Source organism: Pleurodeles waltl, chromosome 11 (genome assembly GCF_031143425.1).
Source record: "Pleurodeles waltl isolate 20211129_DDA chromosome 11, aPleWal1.hap1.20221129, whole genome shotgun sequence".
Lineage (NCBI taxonomy): Eukaryota > Metazoa > Chordata > Amphibia > Caudata > Salamandridae > Pleurodeles > Pleurodeles waltl.
Window position 1 is genome coordinate 96,726,449 of NC_090450.1, and position 19,353 is coordinate 96,745,801.

The 19,353-nt window shown below is 40.4% G+C and overlaps 1 protein-coding gene across 1 annotated transcript in view; it reads right to left on the reverse strand.

Annotated features, from left to right (window-relative positions):
- LOC138265069 (multiple epidermal growth factor-like domains protein 6) overlaps nt 1-19,353 on the reverse strand; it is a 768,694-nt gene that overhangs the window by 80,552 nt on the left and 668,789 nt on the right. Inside the window, exons 18-19 of the mRNA XM_069212617.1 lie at nt 17,051-17,182; nt 15,880-16,008 (exon numbers count right to left, since the gene is read on the reverse strand). Of these exons, the coding sequence (XP_069068718.1) occupies nt 15,880-16,008; nt 17,051-17,182 (261 nt within the window). The remainder of the gene's footprint in view (nt 1-15,879; nt 16,009-17,050; nt 17,183-19,353) is intronic.

The following is a 19,353-nucleotide window of genomic DNA, read 5'->3' on the forward strand; positions in this document are numbered from 1 at the left end:
GAGCTATGAGCCATTCATCTCTCACTGGGTCTCTTTCCTCGTCTGAGTAGTCTTCCTCCTCATGTGAGTAGTCCTCCTCCTCATCTGAGGGGTACTTAGTCATTTGGTTTCTTGCTGCCTCTCTCTCTGCCCATCTTTCTTCCCCCCAGATTATGTAGGCATGTAGCATCTCTGCTTTAGTAGATCTCCTTGCTACAGGAAGGCCCCATTGTCTGCAAAGCTTCCTTAGGTCAGCCTTAGTGAGGTGGTCAGTACGAACAAAGAATGAGTAGGTAAGCAATCCCATTCTGATAAGATCTTACTAGCAAAAACCAAAATCCAAAGTCCAAAATATCAATAGTATATCCAGGAGGACATCAGAGAACCAAAAGCAAAAAAAAAGATGAAAAATCAAGTTGACCTTCAACTGTGGGTAGGTAGTGAAATACTTAGCTACTGTATGTCACTGCACAAACACAAGTCCTATCCTCACCGCTGATCACCAATGTTAGAAATGGGGTTTTTGGTTGGCAGTCAGGTTGCCCTCTGTCCAAGCAAGAACCCTCACTCTAGTCAGGGTAAGTCACACACAATCCAAAATCAGCCTGTGCTCACCCTACGGTAGCTTGGCACGAGCAGTCAGGCTTAACTTAGAAGGCAATGTGTAAAGCATTTGTGCAATAAGTCATACAACACCATAGCATAACACCACAAAAATACACCACACAGTGTTTAGAAAAATATATAATATTTATCTGGGTATCTTCAGGTCAAAACGATCAAAGTTGCAATACGAATTTGTAAAGATATCACTGAAAAGTGATACAAAGTGTCTTAAGTCTTTAGAAAGTAAACAAAGTCTCTTTCAAACACAAAGTACCTGGTTTCTGGTGGAAAATCTCCTCAGAGGGCCACAGGAGAAGAGGTACGTGGAAAACTGGTGTGTGCGTCGATTTCTCCTCAGTACACACGGACTTGCGTCGTTATTTTCCACGCGGGGAGTCGTGCGTCGTTTTCCGGTGCGCGGACAGTCTCTTTCTGTGGTTCGCGGGGAGTACCAGATGTCCCGGGTCTGTGCGTGGATTTTCCTGCTTGTTTTCCGGCTGCGCGTCGTTCTGCGGGGCTGCGCGTCGAAGTTTCGATCTCACGGCAGGCGTCGCGTCGATTTCTCCTGGGGAGTCGGGCGGCGTTGTCCTTGCGAGGCCGTGCGTCAAAGTTTCGATCTCACGGCAGGCGTCGCGTCGATTTCTCCCGGGAAGTCGGGCGGCGTTGTCCTTGCGAGGCCGTGCGTCAAAGTTTTGGTCGTCCCGAAGGCGTCGCGTCGATCAGCGTCGGTGTGCGGCGTTTTTCTTGCCGCGGAACAAGCTGTGCGTCGAAAAGTTCGGCGCACGGGGCGTCCAAGAGGAAGAGAGAAGTCTTTTTGGTCCTGAGACTTCAGGGAACAGGAGGCAAGCTCTATCCAAGCCCTTGGAGAGCACTTTTACAGCCAGACAAGAGTTCAGCAAGGCAGCAGGCCAACAGCAAGGCAGCAGTCCTTTGTAGAAAAGCAGACAGGTGAGTCCTTTGAGCAGCCAGGCAGTTCTTCTTGTCAGGATGTAGTTTCTGGTTCAGGTTTCTTCTCCAGCAAGTGTCTGATGAGGTAGGGCAGAGGCCCTGTTTTATACTAAGTTGTGCCTTTGAAGTGGGGGTGACTTCAAAGAGTGTCTAAGAAATGCACCAAGCCCCCTTTCAGTTCAATCCTGTCTGCCAGAGTCCCAGTAGGGGGTGTGGCAGTCCTTTGTGTGAGGGCAGGCCCTCCACCCTCCTAGCCCAGGAAGACCCATTCAAAATGCAGATGTATGCAAGTGAGGCTGAGTACCCTGTGTTTGGGGTGTGTCTGAGTGAATGAACAAGGAGCTGCCAACTAAACCTAGCCAGACGTGGATTGAAGGGCACAACAAGATTTTAGTGCAAAGAAATGCTCACTTTCTAAAAGTGGCATTTCTAGAATAGTAATATTAAATCCGACTTCACCAGTCAGCAGGACTTTATATTACCATTCTGGCCATACTAAATATGACCTTCCTGCTCCTTTCAGATCAGCAGCTGCCACTTCAATAGTGTATGAGGGCAGCCCCAATGTTAGCCTATGAAGGGAGCAGGCCTCACAGTAGTGTAAAAACGAATTTAGGAGTTTTACACTACCAGGACATATAACTACACAGGTATATGTCCTGCCTTTTACCTACACAGCACCCTGCTCTAGGGGTTACCTAGGGCACACATTAGGGATGACTTATATGTAGAAAAAGGGGAGTTCTAGGCTTGGCAAGTACTTTTAAATGCCAAGTCGAAGTGGCAGTGAAACTGCACACACAGGCCTTGCAATGGCAGGCTTGGGACAAGGTTAAGGGGCTACTGAGGTGGGTGGCACAACCGGTGCTGCGGCCCACTAGTAGCATTTAATCTACATGCCCTAGGCACATGTAGTGCACTCTACTAGGGACTTACAAGTAAATTAAATAGTCAATCATGGATAAACCAATCAAGAGTACAATTTACACAGAGAGCATATGCACTTTAGCACTGGTTAGCAGTGGTAAAGTGCCCAGAGGTCAAAAGCCAACAACAACAGGTCAGAAAAAATAGGAGGAAGGAGGCAACAAGTTTGGGGATGTCCCTGTCAAAAAGCCAGGTCCAACAAGAACCAATCCAAGAGCTAACCAGAGGCTGAGAGACTTTGTATGTTAAGGTGACTTTTGTATCTGGGAGAACTTATATCCCTCTAGACATATATGTGTGCCATTTCAGTGGTTTTGTCATTTTATTATTCTCAAACGTTTTGTACTGTTTGTGCTTTATTTTCAAAGGTTAGAAGGAAAGTAGTGAGCCACCGGCCACGAAGATACATTGTATCCATTCCCTCATCCCGAGGTGCTGTGGCCGCTCGTGGCCAGTACACGCCATACTAGTTCCTTGGTGTCTGTGTAGTTATTGCTCGGAGTGCCCAGAGGCCTATGTGACGCCTATGTCTGACTGCTGCCCCATCACAAACTTGTTTCTTTAGTACTGCAGATATCATGTTTATTTCGTACTTTTATTCTCGCAGCTACTTAAGTGCATGACAAGGTTTTGCTTCGGACTTTTTCCTGCCTTTTGTTTTAGAAATGCACAAATAAATAAATAAATACAATTATAGGAGAAAGGTCACATTTTGCTACCGCGATTCTATTTCTGCCGCATTTTCAACAGCTCAGGCCAGTTCATCTGCGCTTCATGAAACTTGACATGGTCGTCGTTTAGGGGTCGCCAGGGGTCGCAGCTGCGACCTCTGGCTTGCCCTTTGCCACCCCTGGCACTGCCTCTGCGACCCCTGGCCTCAGAGGTTGCAAAATCAGTGCCGTGAATACAAGAGGAGCTCCTCATGGTCGTCGGTTGCGGTTCCACTTACCCTGTTTTCTTTCAATAGTTATTAAAGTAGTAGTGAGTAATATTATAGAATATAGTAGAATTATTCTTCACTATTGCTGTAATAAATACCTTATTACAATTAGGTGGAATATGACCCTCCCTGGTAGCTAAGGTAAGTAAAAAATGCTTTGAAATATATGCTGTGTGCGTGCTTGCGCCTGAGAGCGTGTTTAAGTGAGCGTGTGTATATGAACGAATGCGTGTGTATGTGTAAGCATGCATGTGCGAGTGAGTGAAAGTAAAGGTCAAATAATGTGTGATGTCACTTCCGCTACCCCTGGCATTTTGGTGACTTGACGTTCATGAAACTTGAGAGGAGACATGACTATAAAAGGTTTACTCAACAAACACACTGTGTAATTTATGAAGAGTCAAAGTCCTTCTTACTGCCAATGAATAGATAAATAAGTATAGCGAAACATAAGGAAAAGTGATCAATGGTCTCATGGAATATACAAGATCACGTGCTAATGTCCAAGAAGAAAGGAAATGAAAACAAACATCTATCTCCCTGCGTCTTAAATCTATCATAATAGGGTAATCTCTTCAGTTAACATTTGATAAACCTTTTCCATTCCTATGTGAGATGAAGCGAGGATGGGAAACACTCACGTTTCTCTGTGCTACTGACGTTGCCTACACTTGGGCCCCATCCGGCCAGGGAGACACTGACATACTCCTGTTATATGATTGCAAGGGACATTGGGCCTTATGTACGAACACTTTTTCTCATAGACACAGAATGGGTAAAAACCTTTGCTACATCTGGCCCATTGTTCTCACAATCACACATCTGGCGACTCTCGAGTCCGAAAAAGCCATCGGGGCAAACTGAATACAATAGAAATGATTGTTCAGCAAAGCTCTGCGGGCTCAGGTCATGGACACATTTATTACATTTTGTGAACAATGCTTAGGACATGTTATCAGTGCTTAATTTGTAAATAAAGAGGTGCCGGTGCTCAAAGCCCTTCTCTTAAAAACAAGACTGCTTTAATTAAATCTGCCAGCACTGAATATTGAGGCAGCGTAATCCTGAAGCCATCTCGGGCCTATTCAATCGATTTACGGCCACCCCTGCTTCTTCAGCTCATCCTGAAACTTTCTACTTTCTCCCCTTATGACGCTTTTTAGTTTTTCCTTCTTCCGTCTTTCCCATATGTCTTTTTTGCTCGCAGCAATTGCTTGAGGCTGAAGAATAATCCCCGGCCCTCACAAATAAGTGCTGGTGCTCAGCACCGGAAACAACAAGCACAAATTAAACACTGCATGTTATTAAACTGTTCATTGATCGTGCATTTCTACTTTCGCTTCTGCAAAGGATATATGTGTAAGTGTACATGTTCTTATGTTAGATAACTTTGGTTAGGAAACCACACGCAAGGGTGCACGATTAGCCTCATATCCGTGATTGTGAAGGCGTTGCCATATATTCAGGGTTAAGTGACTGAATGACTTACGAAGTTGATGTTGTCTGCCACAGTCTAAGGCAATCTCTTGTGTGGTGCCACTGTTCCTTTCACTTACAGGAGCTGAAAAGTGGAGTAAGTAAAGGTTTCCTGACTACATGGGCCTGTTATGTTCTCCACCCACAAGTGGCTGTGGGTAAGCAATATGCGAATCAACGAAGTGTTTCCATAGTTCCACTGGCAAGTGTCAAAAACTTTCTACGCCAGCCAAATATGAGCTATCTCATTACACATCTGGTCAGATTACTCCAGGCACCATTCATTCAGGTTTCTCACAGGACCTCACTGGAGCTCTGCATATTTGGAAATCTCCGTAAAACCTTGCAGAAATAAGTCCAAATCTCTGTAAAACGATACTTATTAAGCTGTCTTCATTCCCATTGAGGGGCAGTAGGACCACTGCTGTCTCTTGTTCACTGAGCCACTGTATGTCACGCATGCACCCAGCCACACTCAGCAATGCCAGCACAGCAGTATCACAGTATGCTTTCTTGTAAAGCCCCTGTTATAAATTCGGAAGAGTGAATAGTTTTAGTAACAGGTAGAACTACAATTGAGAAGGAGCTTGCCTAACTACCTCCAAACCCATCCATCTTATTTTCTCACCTGTCACATTTTCTGTCTCTGTCCTCTTTCCTTTTCCATCCCCAACTCTCTCTTTCTTAAAATATCTTTGGGCCTTCATCATTTTGAATTCTTCATTTTTCATGAATATAGCTGCCAATGGGGATCACTTAGAAAACAGGATTATTTCCAACAATTATGGCGAATAATCTAGAGTTCTGATTTAGTGGGGGGTTCTGTCTGTGAGAAATCCAACATCCTAGTCAAGCTCGCACATGGGCTAAAAGCCCATTTGGTTCAGCCTGTAGATGTCATGATTTTAATGTACATGCATCCCTTCTATACCCATGCCTACCTATACTGACTTCTAGAGGTTTAGCATCAGCCATCCTTTAACTGTCCACATGCTAGTAAATTATGCTTGACTTTATTGCTCACTATTTGTGTCTGACACTTAATCCACATACCACTTACTGTACAATGGGTCATCTTTCTCTTAGCTCTGGTGCAGCTAGATGTTCCTGGGCTATCTCAGTGGTAGGTATCATGGTTTACAATAAATGCCTGGATGTGTTGGGTACTAATGCACTCAAATTATATTCCTCTTGTACCTTCTTTGCCGTACTGAATCTCCAATGGTACTGTGACTGAGCAGTCATGTCTTGTTCCAGGTGGAGTGGTAGGGGTGGAACTCAGAAACAATATGCCACTGAAATAATACACAATAAAATCAGTGTCCAGTGACAGCTACAGTGTTATAAATTTTTAAGAGCAGGAGAATGTGGGAACTCAGAGCAGACAAAAATTCCAAAGCTAATCAGAAGATTCCATCAGTTTCTGAGACTGATATACAAATGCAAATGTTATTCCGCTGCTTATGTGCTGTATAGTCCATCCAACTTTAGAGTTTATGAGTATTGTTACCTATGGAGGGGAATCACAATGACTTAGTGTACTTCTGATCCTTTCAAGTTGATTCATATTTATTTTGGGTTCTGTTTCTATATGCTGGTCAATAAAGTGTGGGTTCCAGACAGTGGTTTTCTCAAAGAGGAAGGATAATGTGACCTTTGCCCAAGAATTGTGTGTCTCGGAAGTCAACATAGTGAAACCTTGCCAATACTGTAACCCAAAATATCCATAACCCAGAATCGTATTGCCTAATGAGACAAGCCATGGTGGCTCCTTTGCCTGTAGTGAGAGGAATACTGGGCAAAGTAATTCAAGAGAATAGTAGTGACTTCACCTACTGTGTCTCAATTCAAGATGATAAGAGGTGGCTGGAGGTGGGATGACACTTTTTGCTTAACAACCAAAAGTCTTTCTAAAGCACAGGGGTCAATAGCATAATATATGTCATTTGTTGTCTTGCATTTCAGTTTAGGGATGCACTCAACTCGATAGGTGATGAAAATCTACAGTGGCATATTCTGATATTAGTGATAGATAAGCCGGAGACTGTAGGTTGAAGAGGGGTTTTTAAACAGTTCATTTTTTGAGCAACTGTGAGCAACTGGGGCAATGATATGAAAGGCACCCCCTAGATCCTTCTTGCAGAAGGAAAACCTTACTGTTCCACTTTGTTTTTATTGAGCAACATACACCAATAACAAATTCATATACAATTTCATATAGCCAAGGGCATTAGCATTTGACAGCCATTAACTGTAGCATCCTAAATTCATCATTCCACTGTTGACTTAAGTGCAATGTGCAACTAACTTAGGTGTGCAATGTGCAACTAACTTAGGTGAAAATCAATCTTCATTATTCGTTGGTATGTACCAATATACTACTAGATGATTGAAAAGTGCTTATGATGTAAGCATTGGACTTTGAACTATCTCGACAAGTAATTACATATAACATGAGTTGAGTAAATCTTAATTAAACATCATGCCTTATAACTAGTATGAAACAATATAGTTTGTAAATTGCCTTCACTCTACCCTTAAACATCAGTCCTCCCAATCAGCTATAAAATTACCTCTGAAAATTATTTCAATGAAGTGTAATGTGCTGATACCATAGGAAAAGGAGTGTCTAAAAATCATTTTCAGAACAAACTTCATTGATATTTGAAGACTACCAACTCTCCCCCTCCCTACTTGTAATTTTCACTGGTGATCAGCAACAAGTTATATTTATGAATTGTGATTTGTCGGAGACGATCTTAAATGCAATTATATATGTATAATTTCTTGAAAGAGATTATTTTGCTAAAAGTGTAAAAGACATCTAAAAGAAGGAAAAGTGGTGAAATGTAATGTCCTACAGAAATATTAATTGGTTGAAATCTAAAGTGCACAGCGTTCATTGCAACCAAGAATCTCCAAATTGTGTGAAATCTAGTTAAGCTCTTATTCCGTAAAGCATACAAATGTTCAAATATTCTAATCCTAGACATTTTACCAATCCAGTGATCCACTGTAGGAGATTGTATTGACTTCCAACCTTGTAAATCCATAGAATGTGCTGCAGCCATGGCTATAGATAAACAATGACCCACACTGGTAAATTCTTTACTCTGTCTCAGGAAACCAAACAGAGCTAAGGCTGTATCAGTTTGAACACTCAGGCCCAGCATTCTGCCTAAACCTCAAAAGATCTAAATCCAAAAGTCAAGAAGCACTGGACAGGTAAAAAATGCATGGGGGCAATCGCCTGGTGCATTCATTCGATACAAGAAGCATTGACCCAATACTGATGGGTTTATCCTGTGAATAGTACTCAGCGAATAATATGCCAGCCATCTAGAAAGAAAAGCCATTCTCTTAAAGTTCACTGTGGAAAGAGCTTTATACCCCATCTCTGCTACAAGCTGCCATTCCCCTGGTGTATTACAACCAGTGTTCTTAGTAAATGTTAGAAATCGGGCTTGAGGTTGACTGAGGTATGAACCCTGGTCAAGCAGGAACTACAATCCTAGTCAGAGTAAGGCAAAGGCAAACCCCAAATTAACTTGTGCTCACCCTCTGGTAGTTTGGCACACAGCAGTCAGGGTTAATTTAGAGGCTATGTTTAAAGAATGTGTGCTTTAAATAGTAAAACAGTGACACTACACAAAATTAATCTACACCAGGTTAGCACAATGTACATTAATGTAAGAAATATATCAAGGCCAAAATGACAAAAATCCAACTAGTAGAACCAGAATTATTGCTTTTCAAAGTTTTTGAGCGAAATAGCATCAAAAAGCATTAAAGTGCCAACTGTGGATACCTGGTTAGGCGGACCAGGACAAAATCAAAAGTTTAGGCTACCCATGATGTAGCGTTACAGGGACCTAGTTAGATTTGCTGTACTAATGAAGCTTAATCCGAGGTTGCAGAGCACTGCATTGTCTTGCGTTGAAGATGCATTGCACACCTTAGGCGATGCATTGATTCCAAGATGCGACGAAGCTGTGATGTAAGGTCCTGATGCATCACCATCGAAGATCTTGTTGACAGGGCTATTATTATGAAGGCCAGTGTTGTGAACGTGTGGTGCAACAGAGGTGATGCATTGATTCCGATGAGTGCTGCGGCTGTTATGCGGTGGTTTGGTGTCTTTGTCGAGGTGATCCATCGACAAGGGATGTGATGAGCTTGTGCCAGGAGAAGCGTCACACAGCAGTGGTTTCAAAAGTAATGCATTGGTCCCAAGATGAGGGATGCACAGTGATGCAAGGCTTGGGATGGGGCCAACCCATGCAGTGAAGGCAATGCAATGGTTCTGCCCTAGACCGCGCAGCAGGAGATGCATCAGTTCTGATAGTTCCACAGAGGCAATGTACTTTATACCCACTTCCAAGTTTCCAGGACTGGGGTGGCATCACTTGGCAGGGTAGACTCACAGATTGCAGAGTACAGATGGAGGAGCAGAGTTGTTGGAAGTCTGTTTTGTCCCTAAGAATTCAGATCAGGAGGCAAGCCAACTAGCCATTGGAGCCATTCTGGGTTCACATGGGGTAGGTCCAGTCTTTCTCACTCAGTCTGAGGGCAGCAGGCCAGCACAGCAGAGCAGGACTTCATCAAAGTACTAGTCCAGCACAACAGTCCTTCTTCCTTGCAGAGTATCCACAGGTCAAGCAGTGTACTAAAGTGGTGGTGTCTGAGGTCCAGCACTTATACCCAGTGGTGCCTTTGAAGTACACAGAAGTCCTCTATTATTGTCCTGGCTCCAGACTCCTCATTACAGGGGGCTATGCTGCCCTTTGTGTGGGGACAGGACACAGCCTATTCAGGTGTAAGTGAGGCTAGGTTCAGCCCCTCCATCTCATCCTGCCAGTATGACCCATCAAGTCACACCTAAGCACCCATTGTGTGTGGCTGTCTAGGAGGAATATACAAAGACCAACTTTCCACTTGTAAGACATGTGATCAGAGACAAGCAGCAGGGCCGAATAGATAAGTAAGAAAATGCCAACTATTTAAAAGTGGAATTTTCAGAATTGCAATTTAAAATCTAACTTCACTATAAGTTGGGATTTTAAATTGTGATTCCAGAGACACCAGACTTGAAGGATGTATCTCTTCCCAATTACACTTATAAAGCATAATAAGATGATCTCAATGTTATCCTATGGGAGAGCTAGGCCTTGCAGTAGTGAAAAACAAATGTAAGAGTTTTTCACTACCAAGACACGTAAAACTTAAAAGTACATTATTTTGCCAGGTCAACATGTCAGTGTAAAACTATCTGCAGAGGTGCTGCAATGGCAGGCCTGAGACATGGTTAAGGAGCTATTTAAGTGGGTGGCACAATCAGTGCTGCAGACCAACCAGCATTTAAATTACATACGTTAATACAAGCCCTGTTAACATGTAGTGCACTTTACTAGGGGCGTACAGGTAAGTTAAATATGCCAATTGGGAATAAGCCTATGTTACCATGCTTTGGGGAGAAAGCATGTGCACTTTAGCACTGGTTAGTAGTGGTAACATGCTCAGAGACCTAAAGCCAGCAAAAACGACGTCAAAAACAAGTGGAGGAGGAGGAAGGAAAAACAATTGTGGATGACTCACAGAAAGAGCCATTTTCCAACAGTAATTTCATGAAAAAAATTGAGAATCAATGCTACATTTAAATTCGGTTGTTGGTCTCTATACCAGTTCCCTACACCCAGAAGTCTATGCGTGACAATTAACTTCATCAGTGTTTGATAGCCCTCATTCATTACTGCACACTATCTTTAAAAAAACTAATTATTTGTAAAAAAAACTATAAAAAAGGATTGAGTACTCTCCCCGAGCTGCAACTGCAACTCAAGCTCAGCCCAAGTTTTCACCCTCTGATTATTAAAGAAAACATCAAATAGACAAAACCCTTTGATGTTTCATCTTGCTAAAATAGGTCATCAAATAGCCAATCCCATGTATTTACACTCCTTTAATGAAATAAATGCATGGCATAAGGGAATATTCCATTTCCCAAAGAACTGTTTCATTTGAGTCATCATATTATGGCCCATTTGATATATAGTTTTTTTCTGTAATTTAGCAATTTTCAAAATGACTGGCATTGATTCTTTGCTAACATGGATCAAAAGAAAATTTTCTATTAACTTGCCTGGATGATTGAATCACACATTGCTGTCCAAAACGAATGCTAAATAAGAATTCTGTAAGTGAGGTAAAGCTAATCCCCGTTCCCCCGTTTTTATTTATTTTGTTACTCCATATAAATTTACCAACGAGGGAATCCAGTTCATGGAAAATAAATTATTCACTCTAATTGCACATAAGCAAAATGAAACACGAATAAAAGTAAAATCAACATTATATCAGTGAAACTCATCCAATCATTGATAATGGAAGTAATGTCCATTTATTTATTAGGTCTTTGACTTTCCCCAACATAGTCAGATAATTAAGATGAAACAGGTCTACAAAATTTGAGGTGAATAAAATTCCCAAATAGCGTACTAGATGATTAAAAGCCAGCTGTTGTTGCAAACAGTGAGGAATATTGCTTGCCACTGCCCTGAACAACAAAACCTCCAATTTTGAGTAGTTAATCTTATACTCACCCACTGCGTTAAATTACTGAATTATATTGTGCTCTCCTTGAATATTATTTTTATTATCTGTGAGATATTAAAAGTGTCAGCAAAAAGCTTAATTTTTTACATCCCTTCTACAAGGGGAATGAATCAGAGGCTCAATAAAAAAAGTAAATAAAAGCAGAGACATTGGACAACCCTGGTGGGCACCTCTCTTAATTGCCACCGTGCCAATCTCCTTGGCATCAATAACTCAGCCTCTGCAGCCTTATGAACAGTACGAAGCATTGATAAAAATTTCTTAGGGAAATCAAAATTTTCAAATAATGAATCCCAGTTGTCTAGGTCAAAGACTTTTTCAGCATTGATCAAGATTATTGCTGTTTTTAAACTGTTAATAGAAAATAATTGATTGCCTGTACCAGACAGCTTGTATTTGACAACATGATCTACCAGATATAAACCCATTTTAGTCTTTCTGAACAACTTTTTACACCACATGCATTAATTATGTACCAATCACTTTGGTGAAAAGCTTATGGTTGAAATTTAATAGACCAATTGGCCTATATGAGTATAAATTAAGAGGTGACTTACCTTTTTTTAAAAAAAAAGCTGACTCCATTGCCTCAGTAACAAGTTTTGAACATCCATTCCCTGCAAGATTGGATTAACTAACTCGGGCCTGATTTAGATTTTGACTGATGGGTTACTCTGTCATAAACGTGACGGATAACTCATTCACCCTAGTATGATCTCCATAGGATATAATTGGATTGTAATACGATGGATGTGATATCTGTCACGTTTGTGACTGAGTAACCCTCTACGCCAAACTCTAAATCAGGCCATCTGTCAAGAAAAGGTAGAAGTTTTGAAGCAAATTCCATATAAAATGTTATTGGGATACCATCGCTCTCACATGCTTTTGCATTTGTGATTGCTTTTATGGCTATCAACCTCAGGCAAAGATATTTTCTCTATAAGACTACTCTTATACGATTGAGGCAATATGGGGAGTTCAAAGATGCTAAGACATTGTTCTAGCTCTATCATGGAGACTTTATCTACTGTTTGATACAGGTCCTGGTAATGTTGATATAATATCTGTGCTATCTCTTATTTATGGCTTGTTTGAGTCTTAGTAATCGGATTGCAAATAGTGTGACTCTTATTATGTCTCGTTTTACTCCTACTGGACCATGCCAAAAGTTTACCGATCTGTAGGCTCTCCTCATGTACTTTCTGCTGAAAGGTTTTAGCATTATGCATTACTGTTCCACTGGTACTAAAGCCAGGAACACCAGATACCCCACAAATACACGAGGCTGGTGCTGTGATTTTGAACCAGTAAATATATAATAAAACACATTCAGTGGTCTTAAGATGTGGGAACCATACTGGGTCAACAACAAAAGTTATGAAGGGCCAAACTGAGCCAGCAGTTCACGCAGCTCAAGGACATTCATTACACGAGCCACACTGGCAAACTCACAATCAGCTGAGAAGGCAATTTGAGATTGGCAATAATGAATGGCATCCCTCTACTTAGTGAGCACTTGTTGTGATTATGGTAAAATGATCTAGCATGGCCTAAGACACCATTGAAAATTGCACATACACCAACAGGGGATTCATTAGAGCCTCTTGAACCCAAATATGTGAATACAGGAATCTATTCTCTTATTTTCATGTTAGAAAGGAGTGGATGGCCTCAATGGCCTCCTGATTCTGCCCCGTGATATGTCTACAGTTGTAATTAGAAGGCTCATCTTAATTTGGCAAATAGTTGTTTTTTTACATTTTCCTTCCAGCTCAGAAATCAATAGGCAATTTTGCCTTCTACAGAATATCATGAAGAGTCTTGGATATAATGGAATGAGCTATCTGCTAGTTTGTAGTTGCAATATGAACAGATATGCCATTGTAAATTTTGGGGTGCAGTGTGTATATATAATAATTATTTGCCTTCAATATTGACCAAGATTATATGAAGTCTTGTGTGAGTGAGTAATCTTGATTATAAGATTACGGTTAACTGTGTCGTAACAAACAGATATTTATCTTTAAATCTTGATTTAACGAATATGGAATCAGCAATCTTTAATCAGCTTTCCACCTGTTGTAAATAAGATAAGTTTTGGAGGTATTTGTGGGAGCAGGTGACATCCCTTTCATGATGGTGCAGTACTTAAGAATATATCATTCTCATGCTATTTCAGTGAAACATGACACTGGAACATTTGTTTGAGTTTTTCCTAGTTGGATGAGGAAAAGTTGTAATCTCTAGCAGTTTTGTCACTTTAGACTATTTCATAGAGTGTTCAACAGTTTCTATAAAGCCGAATTGTGATTTAAGATACAACTAGTTACTATTCCTTTAAAACAAAAGTGATGGAAAGGTAAGACAATGTATGAGTTTTAAAAAGTACGAAATGCTTAATGCTTAAAGAAAAAGTTATACAAATGTATAATAACTAGTGAGGGTAAATCTAAGCAAGCAAAACAATAAACTATTTTCAAGTAAAGTTAAAAGTGATATTCAGGGTCATTTTTGTTTTGTTTTGCTAGTTAAAATGCTCAATCTTATACATTCAAATAGCTCCTAATATTTTAATGGCAACATGCAAATTAAGTTCTTCTTTGAAGTGCAGGTGGACTACATAGTAATCCATCTCTAAAAAAAAACAAAAGGCCTGATTTAAATTTTTCTTGCCTGCCATATTTAGAGATGACCGCCACCATGCCAATGCATTTAAATTTCGATAGACGGCTTTGTCAATGTGACAAAGTCATATGGCAAACTTTCAGTGATCTTTTTTATTTTCCATTAACAAAATACCAAAGCAGGTTTTTGTCTTTGAAAATAAAAAAGCAATAAACAGCTTACCAGGGGCGTTTTCATTTTGCAGTTTATCATGATGTTGACAGACAGTGAAAACTTGCTATTTGTTTGCCCACACTAAATAAGGCAGACAGACAAATGGAAAAACTTCAGCTGGCCCTTACTCTGTCAGGTCGTTGGAAGTGTATGCCAACTGTGGAGAGACAGTAGTGCCCCACTCTAAATGAGGTGAGGTGGGTGGGTGGACCTTCAGTTTGGCGGATAGGGGGTTGGAATGGATTACTGTCTCTAAATCGGAAAATAATCTTTAGACAGCTGTATGCATTTATTCACAGACTTTATTTGGTACCTTCGCCTAGTTGGAGCATTAGATAACAAATGAATGCATCTGACTGAGGGAATCCAGAACAGGAATAAAATCCTATTCTCAGTTCATGTATGTTCTGAAGGTGGATCCCACTGAAGATCAAATGGTAAAATTCATATCCAAGGTACTACTAGATTTTGGCTGTCCACATGCACTTGTGGGTTATCCCTATTTTGTAAAAATGGACTGTCCTGAGCTTTTTCAATTATATGTTCAGATTTCACACAAAATGTGCCCAACGACACAGAAACCTATTTGGACTGAGCTTCTTATTTGGAAAAAAAATCAGTCCAAGGTTGAATCTACGACTGTTTTAGTGCTTGCAATGTTTCCAACATCTTGTCCGAAACACACTTCTAGTGTTTTCACTGATTTCCCCGAGATCTACAAAGAAAAAGATGCTTATAGATGCCTGTAAAGAATTAGCTGATGACAGGATGGTTAAGTAAGTTAAATGCTTTCTGCTGTAATTTTGAAGCATTTGCTCCTCAAGAGTTTAAATCTCACCAAGGCTCTGTTAACCTTTCATCCTTTTGTGATTGGAAAACTCAGTACCATTTCATTATGCAAAAATAACACCATTTGTTTACGAATGGTGGAAGTGGCGCTTGAAGCACTATATAAGAAACAGGGTTGTTTAAAAGGCAAAAAGTATCCAAGTTGAGGACTGTATGCAAACCATGTTTCAATTATGACTGCCATAAAAATCCCTTGAGGGATCATAAAAAGGAAAACATTGCAACAACAACCTTAAAATGGCTGCTATTATGATAGGGAGAATCCGTCCCTATCATATTTTTATTTCGCTGCATTTCTGTAGTATAAAAGTACATAAAAATATAAAACACACAAGCAATCATTAACAAAAACATACCATCCAAATAAAAGCATAAAACTTCATAAGGTAGCAGCAATAAATTATAAAGTGCATATCAAGAAGAATCCACTGGCATATGTGCAAACCTTATCCTAGTGAAATTGCCCCTCTCCAAATGTTGATTGCCTTCCATACGAATGACTCTACTGCCTTACATACCAATGGACTATCTAAGTTTTTAAAAAAACAACAGCGCTTGCCTACAGTGTCTAAATCTATGCTTTTTATGAATGGGACTTAAAAACTGTTTCCTATGAATTGCATAGGGAGAGTCCTCTGTACTATATGTGATGTCATATACACATATCATGAATGAATATATAAAAGGAAATTTAAGAATACCTTTCTCACAGAACATTCCTGTCCAACCGGCTTTGCAGGTACACGCTCCACTGACATGGTCGCAGTCACCTTGATTCTGGCATTGACATCTGAATGCACAGCCTTGGCCAAAGGTCCCTTCCATGCATTCTGCACAGGAAAGAATGGATGTCAAGTTAACTGTGGCTCACCTATCTTAGACCTGCAACTGAAGCACTACTGACCTCTTTACCCCAAATGTGTAATGTAATTTCCAATTCTTGCTTCGTAGTTGTATCCCATTCTTCAAGTTTCTAACCCTGTGCCACAGGCTTTAGTTTTTTTTTATTGCTGGATTTAGCACTTTTTCAGGGGCCCACAAAAATGATTGAAACTTTGGTGTTGCAGCATTGTCTTTTGGACATGTAAAGCGAGAAGACAAGTTATTTGCACCAGATTGAGTGTTAGGGGTTTTCTCAAAATCAACGCTGTTTAGGGCAACAAATGTGGGACGTGGGTAGCAGCAGTTTGGATATATGCATTTAGGGGCGTTAATGAGTAATTAACATGGTGAATGAGATAATATCAATGGATTTTAAAACAAGACTGTATATTATATATTAAACTTATTTAGGCATAGATGCAGGCTGTTGCCACTAAGGAGGCCGTGGATAGGGTGGACTTTACGGAGTCAGCTGACAGTTTTGTGAAAGAGCACAAACACAGCAGGGTGCACTGTATCCTCTCCAGTGATCAATTTTAATAGAAGTGTCAGATTACAAAAGATAAGAAATAAAAAAGACGAATAGTGTACCTGCATTTTTAAGACGACAACAATTCTAGAATATAGTGATGGATAAAATTATGAAACCACCAGAAAATGAATGTCTATAAATAAAATGAAATGCCATTTCCCAGTGGTGCCCCACTATAATACCAGGCATGTTCCAATGTACTATATACAATTTCCCCTAATCTGTGCATGTTTGCTCTTCTCTCTATAGACACTTGCGCGAGCAGAACTCATTTTCTGGAACATTTGAGTTAGACATCAGGATTACTACCATCCTAAGTAAATTGGGTAAACTCAACAAAGCAGTTTTTTATAAACCTTAAAAATACCTGTTGTGATGCTATTCTTTTTGAAACTTCTATAGGAAAAGCAATATATTTTCCTGATCTGCAGTAAGTTTTTTTTGCTATTACTGCTTACTCTGCTCACAGCGTGATCCTACATATCCAGGTTCACAGAGGCACTGCCCGCTGACAGGGTCACAGGTGTAATTAGCATTTACACATTCACATTTGTCTTCACAGTGCTGCCCCCAGCTTCCCGCACTGCAGGCTGAAAACAGAAGCACACAAGCACATCCTTGTCAATCTCTTTTTATATAGCACTTTTAGCTCAAAAAATCCGACGAACAACAATGTAGTGCGACATATGTTTTTTAGCATCACTAAATATTGCTGCGTTCACTGGAACACGAAACATCATTATACAGACAACAAAAGCAAATGATTAAAGCAAAACTTATTTTATTTCTCTTCATTAAATTCAAAGAGCTGCAATCGAAGTGTAGCCAGGGAATATCATTTTACTAGGTTTTACTGAAAAACTCTGGATGATCTGTCATGCTGTGAATCTAATATAGGGATGGGGAAAAAGGCCTGAGTTAAGAAACTAAAGAAAAATAGCTGAAAGTTGAGAGAGTTCAAAGTTGCACAAAATAGTCAAGTACAAATGATCACTGCACAAAATAGCAAAATCAAATCGCTAAGAAGTAAATTAATAAGTCACCAAGCTGAAAAAGAAAAGCATGCAAACATCTCTAGTCTGTTTGTGTGATGGTTCCATTTAGAAAATGTCTAGTTTTCAAATCACTTAGAAGGAATATGTGAGCCTAATCAAGTTGTAGAGTCAAGAACAACAAGGATCATAAACTGCTTTCACTTAGAAGGACATGGCCTTAGTTTTAACTGCAGTTGCAGTCATATTCAAGAAACATGGAAACATCATAATGTACATACCTTAGAAATAATCCAAAAGGTGTTTTTCCAATAAAACTGAAGGAATAATGTAGAATTCACCACTGTGAACAGTTTCTCTGCATGCTGAACTCTGTTCCCTGGCCTAAAAAGAATAGTTTTTCTGCCCATTTATCTCAGTCCCTTGGCAATTATTACTTCCCTATTGATTCGTTATTTACTACCCTCCCCCACTCTTATTTGCTGCACTCCTCCTCCTCATTTTTTTATTTTTTTATTATTTTACAATTAGTTGTGATTCTTTCCGACATTAATGAAGATGTAATTAACATTCCTCCTGATGGCGACCTCATTTAGGTAGGTAGAATGGATAAGAGACAAAGAACAGCCTCCTTTAGGTTTTGGGTAGAAATAGGTAGCAGCCTACTTTCTTCTGTACTTTAGCACAAACCTGCTACTAGTAACACACTCACAATAAATAAATATTGAAGTTTCATTCCACTGTACCCCCTTTCCCTGTTCCTATCCCACCAGCACACCCTCTCCCCTTTCTCCCGACCCACAGCTATTATTGTGGATTGGATTGTTCGACTTGATGACTGCACAGTACACAGTTTGGGGATAGTTTTCCTGATCTGTTGATCAGTGGTAGCTGCCATGCATTTAGAGGGGTGGGGCAGGCAAAATACAGGTCCGGTTGATATAACAATAAAAAAGAGGCACTTGCCTTACCGACTTTCCACAACATACTCCTCGCTCCAGTGTCTTCTTTCGTCAAAGCTCCAGACCCAGGAAACTGCACTACACAGTTCTAGCGCTGCTCTTATGCCGTTAAGCGGCGTGAGAGATGCGTCAGGAATGGCGGGAGTGGTCTCTCTCAGCGCTCTTAGGAGCACTGGAGGCCTTTGCTTTCTCTAACCCAGCTGTTTTAAGACAGCTGGGTTAGAGAAGTAAAAAATGTGCATGTCAGGCTGTCCGTCCCAAGACGGCCGGCCGAAGGGACATGAGCACTTTAAACATAGTGTACAGCTCCCTGCTACCACTCAACAGCAATTGCCTTGACCCATCCTAACACTCTGTTCAGGACAGATAGCTGAAAAATAAAATGGTTATAAATAATCTTTATTACCACTTTATTTTGCAGCAGCTCTGGGGCATTTTTGCAGCAGGCTAACATGCCTCCACTGTCATGGAGAGGCCACTCCTGCTGTTGATCTGACAGACTATGGGTAATATGGCTTAGAATTGATGGCAACAACTTGATATTTAGATTGCTGAAGGATAAGGATGACTCCTGGCAATGTGGCAGTTGTCCCACTAAGATGACAAGAAACTTAAGGGAGAATTGTTTCAAGAACAAAAAACTTTTTAGGACTAGTCACTGGGGGTAGAAGTGAGGTCTAAAAAAGACATTGCCATAGTTGGGCATACACTGGACAGTGATAATGCTCTGTTTTCCGGAATGGATAAATCTAAACCATGGAAACTAAAAGTGTGCAAAATTCAACACATACTGGTAACCAATGCATC